We start from the raw sequence: 18,685 nt of genomic DNA on the forward strand, positions 1-18,685 counted from the left end.
TTCTTCGGTACCCCGAATCCGGCTTAAGGGGTTATACTTAGTCAGGAGACGAAGAGACATTTCAATTTATTAATATAAAAATTCATATACATATTGGGGTACCATTGAACTTGATTCTGATATTTTTTATTTGTAAAAATAACGATTCTTAAGCCTGCTGTAGCCGATCTTCGAAAATGCAATAAGACAAAAATCGATTTTTGAAAAATCCCGACTAGGCATAACCTCTTGACCATAATTCTATAACAATTTTCGAGTTGTTTTGGTACTCTGGACGTGCGCAGTTCCTACACGCGTAGACGCGTTAGCGCTCGCGCACGTCCGGTAGCCGCATATAGAACATCCGCTCCATGCTCGACGACTTCTTTGACGAGGCATCCGCTGCGTTCCGTCCCCCTCCTGAGACAGAGGTGTGGATAAGCGTGATCTTGACTACAGTGTCTACGGTGTAACGTCCGTACGGGTACCTTGAACTATGAGAACGCCAGCAAAATGTTCCCGGGCTTCGTTTACGATAGAGAGAATAAGGTGACGAGGCCCCGCGCAAGGCCAGCAGTCTTTCATCTCGGCTCACCGTTTCTTATCGTCCGACTGCCTTCTCATCGTCTTCTTCGCTTCTCCTTGCTGAAAGATGAGCTGAATGACAGTCGAAAGCGGAGGCATATACACATCGTATACGTGCAGGAACCGAGAGGGAGAGTGAGAAAATTGTATAAGAAGAAGTGCCGGCAGGCATCTGGCTGGCAACTGGCTCCTTTCGAGGCGCTACGCCGTTTTCTTCGCTGCCTTTGAAATCTAAAAGCGTCCCTCTCTCTCTCTCTCTCTCTCTCTCTCTCTCTCTCTCTCTCTCTCTCTCTCTCTCTCTCTCGTCTCTTATCTCTCTATTTTTCTGTTCCCCGCCCACGCCCCTGCGGGGACTAATTAAACGAGTTCTCCATCCGTCGCGTGTACCTACGATATACTGTAAAACGGCTGGACGCTGTTCGGGAGGGTGAGCAAATTCTCTTCCTCAATGACCCGGACCAAGTGTATACCCAGGCTCTTCAGCTGCCACAAGTGGGAACTCGTAACCGCGTCAAACGTAACTCCGCGACTTTGATAGAGGTGAAGTGAACCGCGTTTCGAGTACGATTTCCAACTTTTATAACTTCATGTTTACCATTCTTATTCCTGAGGATCCGTCACCGTGGTCGAAACGAGAAAACAATCCTGAAATTTCAATTGGAGCATCAACTCCAGGCACTTAAAGAGCGCTTCTTTTTCTCGCGCTTACCGTACACGGTGCCGTTGGTGTAACATTAATGAGAGAATATACGGAGCGTCGTTTCCATAGTAAAAGGATTTTAGATTCAATACCGTGGCTCCACTTGTCGTGGTCTGATGATAATTCCCGCAAACACTCTTTCTTCTCATTCTTCTTTCTTTCTCTCAGCTCCTCTGGATTCCTCGTTCGTGTGTCCCCGGTTCTATTCTTCTTTTCATTCCGCCTTTCAATGGGCTTAACCACTTCGTTTCGGCAGGCAAACGTCTGCTGGTAGTGGTCGTGGTTTGTTCTTCCTTCGAGAAGGATTGATTGTTTTCTTTGGTAGCTTAACAAACGCCTCTCTCACTCCCAACTCGCTGTACAATCGCAATCCGAGAGTTTGTTGACTTGACCCATTTCCTCCTGATGCGGTTGATGGAGTCGCGCAGCCTGCAGGGAGCATCGCGATGCATCGATTAATTGACTTGATGAATTTTCTCCCCCGTGTTGTCGCCCCGATTTGGTTTAAATACCCACAGAGAGCAGAAATCATAGCAGAAAATATTTTTTACAAGAGGAAACACCTTCAACTTCACACCGCGACAATCGGGCCCGTGCAACAATTTCCTTGGTCTCCAACGACGACTATGCTGACGACGAGGTTGTTCAACCCATGCGAATGACTCGGTAACGAGTTGAAATAAGTTTAATTACGAGCTGCATTAGCTGTTAGCGCAAGCCTATTTACCCCTCCTCGTTTGCCACGTACTTTATTGCCGTAGGTATTAAAGAATCGTGTGCACTTCTCTGCGGGTTCAAGCTGCTTTTTATACAGTAATAAATATTCCTTTACTTGTTCTCCAAGTGCTGCCTCTAAGGAGAAATTCCCGGGTCGACTTTGGATCCCAACGGGACCAAAAAAAAGGAACGAAATATTATTTCTAGTCCGAGTGATTCATCACCGCGATGCGATGCGGGGACGTACATGCAGCTACCGATCTAATTCCACGTTCCAGAGAGACTATCTTATCCGAGCGAGTGGCTGCTTCTTATCGAGAAATCAATATGACCGTGCGAACATTTATGTGCCTATCCCCCGTCCCTTGTCTGCTAGAGTTACGCTTCGTGTTTCATTATATAGCTCGTAGCCGATGTAACCCGATTCTCGGAGATTAAAGTTACGAGTATGTACGTATTTAGATGCACGAAGGAAGGAATTAACGAGACCGTCCCCTGAACATGCAAAACCGGTCAACGGCCGTTCGGCCCGAGAGCAGAAAAAATACCAGGGGCAAAAAAACCGCAATCCACAAGAACGAAAAAAAACCTTAGACTAACGCGTTTTATCCTCTATATTCCAGGCGAGATGGCGAACACTGGACTCGAGGTACGGGAGACTGGACGAGTCCTACGGGTTCAGACGGAGACACCTCACTTGGTATCAACCGGAAGTGGACGCCTATCAGTCGCCGTGACCTTGCACCCGTTACCCGAAGGTGAGGATGCCTCCTTGCGTCAATGTTCCCAATTCCTAGTGACACCGAACGTAGTCTACGATGCATGCGGAGATTGGCGCTGAAGGTTTCAGACACTGGTTCACGCCGAGGGCGGTAACCCGGGATTCATATACGAATATAGTTGCTGGAAAATTATTCTACGGAATCATCCGCCAACGGCTGCTGCACCGGCTCCAAGTGCTACTTTGCGTCTAGCTGATCATCGTCGGTTGGAAGAGCATCCAGAATTACGTTTCTCTGTAGAGGTTTACTGGCAGCAAATAACTTGGGAGAAATTGTTCCATGTTTTCTTTTTTTTTTTTTTATACAGTTCCGGGTATACGGGAATGAATTTCTATCAATTGAATTGCGTAATTTGTTCGATAGAATATTAGGTAACAACGGTGTCGGGTGATCTGGACAGATATAGTCGAGACCATGACTGATACTACTTTCCAAATTCTTGTCGATTCCGGTAGGTTCTGAAATTCTTATTCGACTTGACCACCTTCCTAATCTCGCACTGCAGAGACTTCTAGAAAGAGACTTAGCCGCACTCCGTGTCTACTCTTGCAACCGACTGCGCGTGCTTATTCTGGTAATTTGGTATTTCGGGGACTTGGACTCCCCGCGACTTACGGACGAACAGCGTTCGGAGCCGGTGCAACGGAGCCAGTATTCCCAAAACGACTGAAACGCCGTCGTCGACGTCGTGCTCCCGGGGCTACGCCAAAACTATATATAAATCCCCGTCCTTTGTACTCGTCGAGCCCTCGAGACCCACGGCTACGCTGGTAACCGGCAACTCCGGCATCAACAGCAGCCCTCTTCGAACTTGCATAACGCCGGCACCAACCCGCCCCAAAATCGTAAACCGGGACTACGCACCGTGGTTTCTCCAACTTCATGGGGCGTCAAAAATACACCAGACTGTTTTACAGCCCCGTCAAGAACGATGGGGACGGCTTACACCTGCTCCTTCAACCCGAACGTCCGTCCCTCCATCCTGCTTTTCAAGCTCATCCTCAATGAATGAATTACATTTCTGCATAACGCCGGTCGTTCAATTAACCTACACCGCAAGAGGGTAATTAATTGGGCAATTGCTCGAGCGCGCCATTTACTCGGCTGCTGTGCCGCGCACCCCTTTCGTCAGCAATTATCGTTTGTAACATCTACGAAACGCAGTCTCTACACCGCGATGATTCTGACGAACCTCTTACCTCGATTGTTTCACGCAAAGGACGAGTCACTCTCGGCTCAGGCAGGGAGGCTGATATCTCGGTGTCGGGTACGGGAATCGAGCCGATTCACTGCGCCATCGAGAACGAGAACAATGTTGTGACCCTGTATCCTATCAGCGGGAAAACGGCCATCGATGGAGTTCTGGTGAACAGTCCGGTTCGACTTGCCCAAGGTATGAAAGTCGTATACAGGTGCCTAATTTATCGACATTCCTAACATCTTCGTCTTGTTTCATTTGCCCAGGGTGCATGCTGTCCTTTGGACGATCGAGTTACATGAGGTTCAATCACCCAGCAGAAGCGAAACAGTTGAAATCGGTTTTACCGAACTCGAGGATATCGATGGCACCGATATCATTTTCGCTCGGCGACAACTTGGAGAATCATCTGGAGCGGAAGCCACCTGTAGCGCCCCGTAAATCGCCCCGGAATTCGTACTCCGAGGACGAGGGTTTCCTCGGCAAGCTGACGAAGTTCGAGATGCTCGCCAGACAGGGTAGGAACGCAGTTTGCGTTTCGCCGAAGGTCTTCCCCGCCGGAAGTGGAACGGCGAATGTTCCGGCTGACCAGATACTGGGTTACTCGAGGTCGCCAAGCCTCGCGTCGCTCTCCAAGGCAAACAACAACAACAACAACATCGCACCCCTTCAGAACCTGACCAATTTTGACGTGAGCAGGTCCAACACCCCGACGATAATCGCGCACGACGACAACCGGCTCCAACGACGCGAAGTGAGCAGATCTCCGGCCGGAAACGGAGTCTCAAGCACGTCGGTGCCCAACCATAACAACCTCCAGGTATTCGGGAGCCAGGAGAGTTTCGGGAAACCGATCTACAAGCAAATGTACCATGAGAACAACAACGAGAATAACAGGAACGAGGAGAATTTACGCGTCGGTATGTCGCAGAGTCTGGTCTGTCAGCGCTCCTCGGAGTACGACAACTTCGGAAGGGAGTACGACATGAGCCAGAGCCTGATCGTGGCCAAGACAACCACCGAGTATTTTCAGGTAGATCAATTTGGCTCGAACCCGAATTTGCGGGACCATGAAAATGGTGGCTTGGGCCTCGTGAATGGCGGCTCAAACCCCCATGTCAGGAGGATCCACCCCCCAAGTCCGGCGTTCAACCGGAATCCAAAGTACAGTGACCAGCCGAGGAGAACCTATGCGAACTACGCCAGAGTCAAAAGCCCGGCACCCAGCGCCGGAAGCGGGTGCTCGATCGAGGAACTCAGAGAAAGGCAGATCGATGCTGAGAACAAGAGGAAGGAGGCTGAGTCCAGGCGCAGGCAGGCACAGGAAGAGAGGATGAGGGAGCAGGAGGTCGAACGACAAGAAAAACTCAGACTCGAAGAGATCCTGGCCATGTGCGCCGAGTACGAGAGACAGAGCACGGTTGATCAGAGACCCAGGCAACCGAACAGGTGAGAATTAAAGGGTGCAGGATGTCATCGGGGAATTCCTCGCTTCCCATTATCGCTTCTCACACCGTCTTATTATATATTCCATTTTTCAGGATAAAGACGAACGGCTCACTTCCTCGGGAGAAGCGGCCCGGCTACAATTCCCCCTTTGACAGTCCGATCAGGAGTCCATCCTCCAGTGGGAGTCAGCAGAGCAATTTTTCATTTTCCGAATCTTCGAGGCCGGGGGTTTCCTACGAGAACGTCAACCTGGTCCAGGGGGCCAGGAACGGCCGGACCGAAGTTGTTTTTGGGGGTGAAACCTCAGGGGAGAACGGCAACGAGACCATCGCTGTGAACTACGAGAACGTTAGAATAAACGAGGCCACTTCGGGATACGGGAAAATCCAGGTGGTAAACTCTAGGAGCTTACCGACTCAGAACTACGAGAATTTTTCACCTACGAATGGAAATCTTCGACCTTCGCAAATCGAGGAACACAATCCGGTCGTGACGAAAAATAACGCAACGTCTTACCAGCAGGCGAGAGGCTTCAGAAGCTTTAGCAATAACCAACAGCAGCAGCAACAGCAGCAGCATCAGCATCAGTGTCAGGGTAACAGGAAGAACGGACAGCTTCAGAACAGCTGTGAAGTTATCGAGAACAAACTTGCCATATCGAACGACGACCTCCTCGAGGCTATTGAGCAGCTCTCGATGATATCGAAGTCCAAGGAGGCGTTCGCCACTCCGAAGAGAAACAACACCGAGAGGGATAACGCCAAGTCGAACGAAGCCAAGGCTGACAAGGCCAGGGAGGAGCTAGAGATTGAGGACAGAAGGAAGTACGTTGAATTCTTGCAGAACGAGAAGGTTCATATACACGGTAACATGGATGTGCTCAAGAGGAGCATCGCTGACATCGAGACACAGGAAGAGGAAATTGGCAGAGAGGTGAGAATCGAGTGATTTTTTTTTTCACTCAGAACAAAACTCTGACCACAACACTTCACCATGCAATATGATGATTCTGTGGAGGGCACTTCGGTGTGACCCTTATCTTGAGGTTGATAACGAGTTTCCTATGTGTGGGGAGTAACGTGAGGCATAATTTTAAAATATCAGGTTTCAATATTCAGCATCTTCAAATTTGAACTCTTCTCTCAAATCCTTCGAAACTAACGCCATTCAAAGCACAGTTACAGTCCTAGCAGTTCGTAATGAGAACCTTCAATTTTAACCGTCACACTTTCTTTTCTCAATGAATTGTGGTCGGAACGCGGAGGCGACTAGCTGTCATTATTATGATTAGCATCATTGGGTAACTAGAGTCGCAATCCGAGTTCCAAAAACTCTTAGCTAAACCCGTTTCGCGAACAAAGTGTTGGCGTATTACGTCACTTCAATGTTATCTGCGATTCGAAGAGGCGCGGCAAACGCGACCAGGTCAATATTTGTTAAGCTTTTTGCATTTATGGTTAGATAGTCCGAATGCTTCCCCTCCATCATACGCAACTTCTTATCTCGCGTGTCGTGACACATGCGATCGCATGCGGCTTTGTGTCGTACCTCCTTCGACAGTCACCTCTAGTTTTCTTACAATTAGTTGCACTTGAGCTCGTCTGTATATAGTATAGCAGTGTTTCGCGTCCTACGAAAAGAAGCGCAGTGAAATGCCTACTAAAGTCAAAAGCCTACAAAAATTTGCTCGAATTTTTTTACGCCGTACTAAAAGTGACGCAAGCTGCATTGGATTAAGAGAAAGAGAGGTGCGTGAAAACTTATTCGATACACGTATTCGAAGAATAGTGATGTAGCGTTTTGGAAGTAGTTAACACAGACGCATAAATTTTCAGCTGGAACTTGAGAAGGCGCTCCTGTCGGCTGAGTATGAGGCTGAGTCTTTGAAGCTCTCGCAGGATGAGGGGGAGAAAATACGGACCCAGATGCGGATCAACGAGCTCGAGAGAGAAATGGCCGAGGATACCGTCACCCAAGCCAATCTTCAGGCGGAAGCCAAACAGAGGGTTCAAAGTGCTCAGCAGGCCTGTTTCCGAATCGAGGAAGAGATCCGGGAGGCCGATGATTCCGCTGACGAAAGGAGGCGACAGGATCTCGTTGAGAAGCTCTCGGTACAGCAGGACCTTCTCGAATCCGAAAGAAAGGCCTTCGAGGATCTAGAATTTCATCACCTCGAGGAAGAAGCCAGCAAACTTGCCACCAGGGAAGAATTGCAAAGGTTAGCAATTCGTTCGTCATCTTCTTCAAAAGCTCCTTCTCGTCTCGTGGACGTTTGGAAAGCCTTCGCTCTTACCGTTTCCATTTCTGGATCCCTAATTCCTTTCTCTTTTTAGGTACCTGAGTGATTTATCGACCAGAATAGAAGCCAAAAAGGCTCAGCTCAACAATCTCGAGTCTCAGCGAACCGCCGCAAAGAATACTGCCATCAGAGACACAAGGAGTCTCGAGAGGCAGAAGTTGGGACACGTTCGTCGCCTCGAGGAGGTAATCGCGGTTTTGTTTCCTCCGCGATGAGACAAGCTCCACCGCTCACGATTTCTTTATTTTTTTCATCTCGAATTATTACCATCTTCGACAAAGATTCTAGAGATTTTTCCAATATGGCCTAATGTCGCGGTGAATTCTTTCAGGGTCGAAACAGGCTCCGGGCAATCGACGATGAACTGGAAAGCCTGTCGCGTAACGAGGCCGAGAATCCGGACGAAAAACGATCACCGAGCCGAGAGGATTTCGACAGGATATCAAGGGTCACTACGGACTCACCAATCGTCCAGACAACCGGCCAAGGCAGTCTTGGAAGAAAAACGATCGAGTCGCTCAAGGAGATCGAGCGAAACAGGCAGCTCCACCTTGCCAAACAGGGTAAGTTATCGTACTGTCCAACTACCAAATACCGCAGAACTTCATTACTCCGAGCTGTATTGACAACGGGATTACGGATCATTCACAGGAAGTCAGGTGATATCCGAGGAGAGGCGGAGGGTCGAGGAACTGAAAAGACGGGTTCAGGACGAGGTCCGGACCCAGTGGGAGGAGCGGAAAATGAACTGCGCTTCTTTCAACAGCGTCGAATCTGGAGAAGAGTCGTCAAGTTATTCTACCGGCGGTCCGACGGAGAGGTGAGTTTCACCCTCTTATTTTTGTCCCAGTTTTACGATCATGGATTGACTGTTCCTCTAATACGCTCGATCGAAAAGTCTAATGAACCGCTTTTTTCTACCCGATCTCCGAATCGTTACAAGTACCGAAAGTTTTTTTTACTGACTGGAAGCGTCACGAGTAAATGGACTTAATTAGCAAGAAAAGCTTCACACCGATTGGTGAGAAATGAAAATTGTTTGAATTCCCGTTTAAAGAAATGATCGGTAGAAAATCTGGTAATCTGATGAAAATAAGCAGTTTACGTACACCGCTTCTATTTAGATTCGAAGTAACAGGTTTGTTGTTTTAGAATTTTTTTTGTTAGCTTGTATCAGAGGCGTGTGACTGGTAAAATTTATCAGTACCAACGCATAACTTACGAGGTAGTCATAGATACTAGCGTAGGAAATAGATCGAGTCCCGAGGCGATATCGTCTGATCGATGAACGAATTGGTGCTAGTGCAGAATGCATAAACGTGTGGTACAGTATAACGCTTCTCTGCATGTCAAGCAGCACATTCGTAGAAATTATCGCAAGTTATCGGTGAGCTGACTGTGGCGTGTTGACTCACGTTGCCAGAGCCGATGATGATTTTGCGAGAGAGAGAGAAGAAATAAAAAAACAGGCAGACAACTGTACATCATAGAGGAATATAGAAAGCGAATTCAGGCTAGAGAGTGGCTTGTGCGGAGTGATCGAAGAGGGACGGTGGGGCGTGTTATCGCCGCCGATACGATATCGGCTACCTCTTGCTTTCGTCCCGTGTCCATACGTTATTATATCTGAGTGTGTCGTTGCGATGGGTATTAGCGCGTTGCGAGGTAGCGGATGATGACCGTCTACTCCCAAAGCCGACAGTAACTCGGCGATAAAAGTTAGAAAATCGAAACCGACGAGTCGATAAATTAGGCCAAGGCGGATCGCCGGTTAGCTTTTGACGCTAAAAATGATCAAAGTTTAGTGTTTTGGGTGACGCAGTTCACCCGCCACTCGAGTCCAACAACAAGTGAGAGTGGCGAATTCGCGAGTGCGGATCAGTTTTTGATGCACGGTGAAAGAAATTTCCCCAGCAAGATCAGAGACAGTTCGAATGTTCGTATGCATATTGGGTTGAGAATTCTGGGTACTCACCAGGGCTGATATTTGACGACGAAAATGTGCGATTAGGACGATATGAACCTCCGTCAAACAGGTGACGTTCTTCTGACCGAAGCAAGGTCCACCGGATGCAGCGTAATAACGTACATAACGAGTCACAGGTGGTATCTTTGTGCGAAAGACTGGCTTTTAGAAAACTGTTACAAACCGGCGCGAGGATTGACGATCCGAGTTTACGCTCGAATTTCGTAAGTCTGACTATAACGTCTTTTTTCACTTTTCTTTTCATTTCTCAAAGAGCGGGTTAGTCTTTGAAGTGTAATCAGCAGGCGCGGAAGAACATTGAACGGCTCATTAGACTCGTTTGATCTCAATACTGCCCTGAATTCGAATTCGAAATGCAGATTCGTTTCGTATTTTTTTATCTAGCGGAAGCGGAAGCAGCGACGGGGCCGATGGAGGAACCAGCGAGAAACTTTCACCCGGGAAATCGAGTCCTGGACCGAGTCCTGGTCCTGGTTCCGGAAGCGGAGGAGCTGGACCCTCCAACGGAAGTTACGCTCTGCTTCAGCGCGGCAATGTGAGTCTAATTTTTGTTTCGTGTTAGAATAATTTTAATTTTAGCCAAAACCCACGCAGTCAAGCCTTTAATATCTCCAGCTAGGATTTGTCAAAGTCATTCACAATTACAAAAGTAATTTGAATGTTTCTAAATAAAATATTTTCGGCGCAAAAATTCCGTTTTCACATCTCACTCCTAAAAAACTCGAATCGCTTCTCCCAGCTCTCTGATGCTTTGGCTGCTCAAGTTTCATCAAGCCTTCGATTGCGAAACGAATTACTGTTTGTCAGGTGACGCTGTAAGTCACGGACAGTGATAATAGTCTCACATATTTTTGGCATCGTTGAAGAAAACTAAAATTATTGTTTGTTTTCGTTCGGCTCTTTATTGCACTTTAAATTCACACCATCTGTCATTTTTGAGGTAACGTAATACGATTTATCTATATCTATAGACACAATATCGTGAAAATTTCACAATTGGAGAAGGTGGAAAAGAAAATTCGAAATCGTAATATTACTGCTACCATAATTTACTGGTAATAAACTAATGAACGAACAATTGTTCGGTCTCTTCCTGTTGTTGTACCGAAATTGTTGTTTACTCTGCGATTCTCTTGTCTCCTTGTCCTCTTCTCGTCTTCTCGCACCGATCTATTCTCGAGATAATAGTTGAGGATTTCCGGGAGGGCATTTGAGCAGGGGAGGGCGTCTAAACCTATTTCTAGAATAGGCGCGTTATATCGGTGAGATTTTCTCGGATGAAGAGTATCCACTCGTCGTTTCGGTATAAGGAGCACCTGTTCTAACTTATCGGGCAACATTTTTCGACACAAATCACGTGGAATAAATAGAACACGTGTTTCTGAATAAATCAAAAAAATTTGGAAAACAAGAAGAAGAAGAAGAAAAAGAAACTTTTCCTGTGTACGTATAAATCTTTTTCAAGCGTTGCCAAACTTGCCAAGAAATTTTGCATTGCTCGCTTCAGAGAAAATACTGAATCATCCTGCATCGGTCAGGTGCGTTATGAGATTTGCGACTCGAGGAGCGCGCCTCGCAAATTTTCATGTTTTCCTGTCCGACGCCTCCAGGTACTTAAATAAAACCCAAGGCTCTTTGAACTCGGCACCGTGCAATGTTAATTATTACGACCCGGAAACCACAAAGCGGCGACGACACTTTCATGTAGCGTAGGTATAATAACCGGTAAGCTATGGGGTATGAAAAGATTATAACGAAATCCTTGCAGTTTCTTGCGTCTTTTCTCTCCATAATGCATCGTAGTTTATAGCCAAACCACTTATATCGGAATGAATTTCAACGTGGTAATAATAGACGGTGTATTATATGTGTATAAATTTTATGGTTGATCGTGGGTGGGATCGTTTATAAGCTGTCAGCAGCTGTCTATGAAGATAAAAACAAAAAAAAAAAAAAAGATACCGAAAAACAAGTAAAATAGAGAATAAAACATACGTATTTTCGCGATTACGTATGTATTTCTTGTTTTTTGAATTTTTTTATTTTTTTTTTCTATTCCGACATCCCTTTTTTCATCCATCGTCTCGGAGATTTAATACACACTTGTAGACAGATATATAAGCGAATAAAAATGTTACTCGACTTTGAACATTATATGTATTTACAAGCGTTAGGTAAATTGTTGCGTAACGTCGAATCGTACCGCTTTGGACTTATAATTACAACCACGTTATAATTCCACGAAAGAGAGAGAGAAAAAGTGCAAGCACACCAGGTAAGAAGATGAAAAAAATTTTGATCTATGTTTCGTATGTACGTTATGGCCTACGATGTGTAGAAAGTTTTCACACCGCGGTCCTCAAGATCATTGCATAACCGGGTATGTATGTGTAAGTTATACGTGCATGTCCTCACGTTGTCAACGCTTTTTAGATGAAAACTTTGAAATACTGCCAGGCGTGCGTGAAGAATCCATTTACGCGTTTCAATGAAAATACCGAGAGCCGAGGTCGCTGGCAGCTGATTCTAACTAAATATCCATCCAACGTGTCCTAGATTTCGGTGTACAACGCGCGTTGTCCGAGGACTCGATGTTCAATCAAATTAAACCTCGTTGTATATCGTATACATACCCTCTTCTTCACGCAAACACGAATCCAAGATTTATATATAGACCCGCGACGATGGAAACGTTGAACGATGAATCCTGAAGGCTTCTTTTCATTCTGTAATTTATCAAGATATAGCACAATTTCAATGAAATTTCGGAACACCTGACTCATTTCTTTGCTGCACAAATTTCATTCAATTCTTTATATCTTTCAAATTCTCGCCATTCTTTCCACCTTAGGCATTCTTCCACATCTCATCATTATCATACCCTCTGTATTGTTCTGCACACCTTAGACTTGGAATCGTCAAACCACGCGATTATACCGAATAAGTCGCGATTGTTTCGCCGTTTGGATTGCGGTGAATATATAATTACACACGTAGGTTGGTACTTGCTCGGATGCCTCGTGTATGCGTAACCCGGAGGCCTATTCGGGGGTGGAGGGGCGTCGCGACGCATCGACGTCGACGCGGGAATCAAACGGCCCCGATCCTCTCATCGTCAGTGCCTTCGGCAACGCGTTGACGTCCGCTAGCACGCACTTACCAAGGAACGAGCAATCCTCACGATTATTATAAGTGCCAGTTTCTTGCACAACTGCATACCTGTTCGTGGTGAAATAGCTTGTTGTGCTTGCCGGTCGCGCCTCCGCCTTATATATATATGTATAAAATTGTACATGTATACTAGAGTTTGAACAATTTTTTCACTCCTCTCGTGAAAAAATTTTAAGTATTTTTAGCGAGGGTTAATCAATCGGCGTTTTTCGAGTATAACTGTTGGCAAAAAATTTTTTTACCGTTCACTTAGACGAGACTCGTCGACGCAATTATGTCCCTAATATGGATTAACTCACTCAAGTATGGAAGAAAGAAGAATCATGTGAAGAAAAAGCACGTGAGTTTCTTATAATCGATTGCGTGGGTTCATTTTTATTTTTATTTTTTTTTCTATTACTCATGTTAACTTATCTGCATGACATCGAAAGAAAAATAATCTTCTATAATTAGACTTGAGAATCGTTTGTAATTTATAGCGGATAGATATTGTAGACTGAAAAACTGAAAGGAAATTATATTACAATATTGATGATAGTATAATTATTAATAATAAAATAAGCATATATTTTAAACCACAAAAATATCTTCCGAACACCGTCGATTGTTATAAATATACTTTTTCGAGTTTCATTTTGAACGTGCAATTTTTTTTTTTACAGAATTTTTTTTTCTTGACTGAAAACTTGCCTATGTCATCCCTTATTCGTATTCTTAATTAAAAATTTGCAAACTGAGGTGCAAGCTGGAGAAAAGTTGTGTAAAAACAGGGAGGAAATGTCGATTGTCCAATCGATTAAAATCAGTCCCTTCTCTTGTTCTTCATTAGCTTCTTCTTCTCCTTACTCAATTGAAAACGGGAAATATTCCGTTTCAGAAACGGCCTCCATGAAAATATGCAGAAAGCAGTTGTAAGCAGCGATTGTTCCGACTCAATAAAAACATGCACGTGAATTCGTTGAAATTGCAGTTGTAATGAAGCGTTTGCAGAATGTGTATGAAAAATTTCTTCACCGCCTTTGTTCAACTCTTCATATTATGCGTATGGCTGTGAACTAAGAAATGTGAACGAATCCAAATCGCGCTTAACGATCTCAAGTTTCGCGAACGCGGTTTAATCCCACAACCATAATTTAAGCACTTTGCACGCGCTGCAATCTGTTCGTTGTATTGGTATAATAATTCTCGACTAAAACCTGTACAACATTCTAAACTGGTTTAGTCAGCGGCATAGTCTAGGATCGATTTCGGAATGTGTAGGTAGATATATATGTTTAAATAGAAATACATGTATACATTTTTTATTTTTTTTTTTCTTTTCTTTGCTAAAAATATTCGTCGCTAAGTTTTCAGCCTGGATATCTAGGTACATATGGAAGGTCTGTGTATATATATACACGTACAGGATTTTATGATACATTCTTTTTTTTTTTAGATTCTGACTATTTTTCATGACTTTTTTTTAAAACGAGTTTCTTTTTTTTTTCTTTTTTGTCATCTCTACTGGAACAATAGGTACTGATTTGCAATTAAGAAAAGTAAACACCGTATTACGGAGCTAAAAAAGACTTGGGTGTGGTTTATAATAGAATATTGCGGAAGTGACGGAAGTTATAACGCTTGAAAAAACATTTTAACTAGCTCGTCAAGATCCGTCAGCTGCAGTCTTGTCAACGGGATAGACACCTAGATGTATATATACATATGGGTAAACATAGAGTGAGGCACAGACAGATGCACCGATATACCTACGTGCCGGTACACATAGCGTTCTATTTCATTGTAAAATGAATTTTACAAAAATAGCTCGTGGCCCGGCGGCAGCACGCAGCGTATAAACGTATAAACATGATGTATATGTTTTGTATGAAAAGAATGTATATATTTGCCCGAGCCGTCGCTCTTCCGCAGATCACTGCGTATACATATATAAACTTTGAGCTTTGCTACGTGAAAGAAAAAAACAAGAGATGACCTAAATATCAGTAATCGATAATGTTTTTTTTTATTTTTTCTTCTTTGATTTGTAGCCGAGAGACGAAAAACGTATATCATCCGAGGGCGAAAGGACCAGCAGTAACAGCGGAGGTATGCCTGACGGAACCGGAAGTCGACCTCATTCGCAAACGTCCAGCGAACTCGACACTCTCGGACCGCTGCGGCCGCTGCAGCCGGTTAAGCATCGGGAAAAGCCGAAATTATTGCAGGTGAGGGTGACTTTGGATCTACGAAAGATCTGATTTTGAGTTCCGGTAAAGCGCGTGACGTCAGACCTTCAAGTTTTACCGATTGAGTCGTATTTCACGATTTTTTCGACCCCTGAGCGACGGAATCGTCTCGTACTTTCAGAAATGATAACGCTGATGACAGTGATTGTCTGCTCACTTGGATACGTTTACAAGATCGATGAGAAGTACCCCAGAAAACAAGGAACTTGGCTCTACGCGTAGAAAGAAGCCGTGTGTCATATTCAATCAAATTCAAGTGTATAATTCACAGTCTTTACCTTCAATTTTCTAAATACGTGATTATCGAATAGAAACGTAATGACGGATCTTGTGATCTTCTTAAGTTTAAATAGACTTCTTTACACGGGAGATGAAGAAACGGAAAAATACGATTCGTTGGTTTTGTCGATAAAACAGGAAGACAGATAGACATTCCCCTTATTTTATTAAGCGCGGGAGTTGAGGGACGGATATTCTCAACTAAAAGTGAGTCTCGATGTGAATATTGAAAACTTCGTGATGAGATGAAAATTAACAACTCTTTGGCATTATTATTATTCAAAATAAATCATCCTATCAACTTGGCTACGATTAATTTTTTCCAGATTTTATTTCATCGCAAAGTGTACAATATTACAATAGTACAATGTCCCATAACACTTTAGATGCGGGTTTTCATGTAATTCCATTACAGCAGCGACCGCTGACTCGATATTTGCCGATAAAATCGGAATCCCTCGACCTGAGGCACCACATCGAGACGGCCGGACACCAGCTTCAGCTTATCCACGACGTCTCCGTCGACACGACGACATGCTGTGGCTACCTCTCTAAAATGAGCAAGAAATTTCACCACTGGAACAAACGGTGGTTCGTCTTCGACCGGAAGCGGAAAACCTTGTCGTATTACAGTGACAGCTCAGCGAAAAAGGCTCGCGGCCTTGTCTACTTCCAGGTATGAGCGATTTAAATTAAATTGAGGATTTAAATTAATTGGAAGTACCGTCTGGATAGTAAATCGTTGAGACCAAGAGATAAGAAAATTGTTTCGGAAGATCTTCTACAGCGTTATTTGTGACAGTCATGGTGGTAAACATGGTGAAAGGATAGCTCGAATTATCCGACATCAACAGTTTGATGAATTGTTCTACAACGAGAACGTTCAAAATACTCGAACCCTGCTGTTTTTCATTCGATTCTAATGTTTTGGGATTATTTTGTCCGCCACAGAGATTTCTATACATACTGTCGGAAACATTTTTTTACAAACAGTAATCTCCGGATCGGATAAAAATAGATTTTTAAAAGTACGGTACAGGCAATGTTCGCCATCAATGTTTCCACATCAAACACGTGATGTCATGTGGGATTTGTTGAATTTTTCGTGCAAGTGATTTAAAATCAATAACATTTATTACATTAATTGGTTCAAAAGCAGCAGAGTTTGATCATTTTAGACGTTCTAGCCTACAACCTTTTCTTAAATTATTGATATCTGAGCTTGTGTTATTTGGATTTGCTGAGCATCATTTACGATCACATATTATTGATGTTATTTAACTCGTCTCGCCGTCATTGACACAAATAACACCTTTGCAGCATTTTTAAACGGTTTTTCTTATCTCTTTCTAACTGTCGACCCTGAGGACTCATCCTTGATTTGGGACGGAGTTGACTTTCCGAATTTGAAAAGTTCCGAAAGCGCCGAATTCCGAATTATTTATTGGCGAAACTTGAAGTAAAGAAAACAAACTTTGAAGAATCAACAAAGTTTCGAATGGTCGGAAACCCGATAGAGCAAAATTTCGAAAAATAAAATTTCGATAGAGTAAAATTTGGAAAATTGAAATATACTCACACAGTTTAGTTTACTCAACGAATGGGTGTGAAAATTGAGAACCACCATCGGAACTTTGACTTACTGCAGTTATGCTCTTTCGAAACTTTGCACTTCCGGAACTTTGAGCTTCGGATTTCGGACCATTCGAAACTCGTAAAAGTTTGATTTCTTCACTTTAAGTTTCGCCACCAAAAACTTTGGAATTCGGTGCTTCCAGAACTTTTCAAATTCGGGATGTCAACCCCGCCCCCTTAATTTCGAGCCTGAACCTTGTCACTAACGAACCAAGATATCTCTCGACCGTCGTGATTTACTAACACCGTCTCCAATCGCAGTCCATCGAGGAAGTCTACGTGGACCACTTGAACAGCGTCAGATCGCCGCAGCCATCGCTCACCTTCATCGTCAAGACGTCGGCCCGGCTTTATCACTTGATGGCGCCGAGTCCAGAGGCGATGCGAGTTTGGGTGGACGTCGTTTTCACGGGTGCCGAGGGGTACCACGAGTTCGACCACGGCGTTTGAGGGAAAAGCCGAGCCGACTCGATGGCTGCAGTAATTTATCAAGTTTTTATTTTTTTTCATCACGACCTTTCGCAAGCACGATCGTTGCGTCGATTTTTGCCTTTCCCTGAAACTTTGGAAAGAAACGCGCTTTCGTCTAATCCCTCCGCCTCTGCAGGTGACTTATCGAGAGGAACCGGAGAAAGCGAAAAAAAGTTTCTAGCGGTGTCCAATTCAGCGACAATAAATTTCATTGTTATCGCGTGTACTGTATATATTGATATATTTACATACCTAATGGGGAAGAAATATATATACTATATTTACACGCATTTTTTACACGTTGTAACCAATGGTGCCACGATTCGTTGATAATAAAAATAATATTAGTAATAACAGTAGTAATAATGGTATTAGTAATAATTGTAATATCCGAAGAAGTGTGACGAGGGCATTATTAGATGAATCATGGGTATATGTAATATGTAATTGTGTATAATCAAAGTATTGTTATACACATCGTGTAACAATGAAGAATGAGAAGCGTTTAATTATTGATAATATGGAAAACCTTCCGTGTCTTATACCGAGATGAACGATAGACGAAGTCTTATTATGCTAGTAAATATATATTATCGATATATTATATTATTATTCTATCGAGTCTGAGAGAATTTTTGATGAATGATAATTTTTACATAAAAAAAGCTATGATCTAGTCTTCCAGTGAGCAAAATAAACAAAGCGGAACAATGAATACAAGAAAAAAGATACATTTTGAGAAAGGGTATTTACAGCAATTGGTTCGAATGAATTATATTTGAGCTGAATTCGTGCAGCTCGCGGTTAGAATGACCAGCTCTTACGTAAATCGTATTATAATAATAAATAATACGACAGGATCAATTATGTATAATTATATATGTAAATGATCTGGAATGAACCAGAAAATGAATTATTTTACCAATATGATTGTACATACTATGTTATACATGAATGTAATAAAGATTAAGATAAGTCACTGTGAAAATTTGCTACTATTGAACCCATACTGTATCCTCGTTCTTGAAAACGTGCATTCAAAGTAGACCCCGGTTATAAGTGTTGTAACAAGTACTTGGAGAATGCTTTGGTTGTTAATCTATTGAGATTTGTATTTTGAAGTTGGGATTAAAGTTGCGCGATTGTTATTTGAAGGATGAAATGGATGTTGGTTTGTTAGAATTGGTTAAAAAGTAATCGTGATA

At 43.6% G+C, this 18,685-nt stretch overlaps 1 protein-coding gene and 1 long non-coding RNA gene across 2 annotated transcripts in view; one reads left to right on the forward strand and one right to left on the reverse strand.

Moving 5' to 3' along the window:
• LOC124223452 (pleckstrin homology-like domain family B member 1) overlaps window positions 1-18,468 on the forward strand; it is a 29,777-nt gene extending 11,309 nt beyond the window's left edge. The window contains exons 2-13 of the mRNA XM_046635430.2: window positions 2,605-2,739; window positions 3,983-4,156; window positions 4,228-5,410; window positions 5,503-6,343; window positions 7,246-7,628; window positions 7,744-7,894; window positions 8,041-8,272; window positions 8,361-8,529; window positions 10,081-10,231; window positions 14,898-15,074; window positions 15,790-16,050; window positions 17,271-18,468. Of these exons, the coding sequence (XP_046491386.1) occupies window positions 2,610-2,739; window positions 3,983-4,156; window positions 4,228-5,410; window positions 5,503-6,343; window positions 7,246-7,628; window positions 7,744-7,894; window positions 8,041-8,272; window positions 8,361-8,529; window positions 10,081-10,231; window positions 14,898-15,074; window positions 15,790-16,050; window positions 17,271-17,459 (4,041 nt within the window). The 5' untranslated portion in view covers window positions 2,605-2,609 and the 3' untranslated portion in view covers window positions 17,460-18,468. The remainder of the gene's footprint in view (window positions 1-2,604; window positions 2,740-3,982; window positions 4,157-4,227; window positions 5,411-5,502; window positions 6,344-7,245; window positions 7,629-7,743; window positions 7,895-8,040; window positions 8,273-8,360; window positions 8,530-10,080; window positions 10,232-14,897; window positions 15,075-15,789; window positions 16,051-17,270) is intronic.
• On the reverse strand, window positions 10,682-12,854 carry LOC124223462 (uncharacterized). Its single transcript, XR_006884312.2, has 3 exons — window positions 12,578-12,854; window positions 12,330-12,422; window positions 10,682-10,936 (listed from the first exon to the last, which is right to left on the reverse strand). It is a non-coding gene; the product is annotated as an uncharacterized lncRNA (long non-coding RNA).
• Window positions 18,469-18,685: the final 217 nt, after the last annotated feature.

The sequence above is a fragment of the Neodiprion pinetum genome, chromosome 7, assembly GCF_021155775.2.
Source record: "Neodiprion pinetum isolate iyNeoPine1 chromosome 7, iyNeoPine1.2, whole genome shotgun sequence".
Classification (NCBI taxonomy): Eukaryota; Metazoa; Arthropoda; class Insecta; order Hymenoptera; family Diprionidae; genus Neodiprion; species Neodiprion pinetum.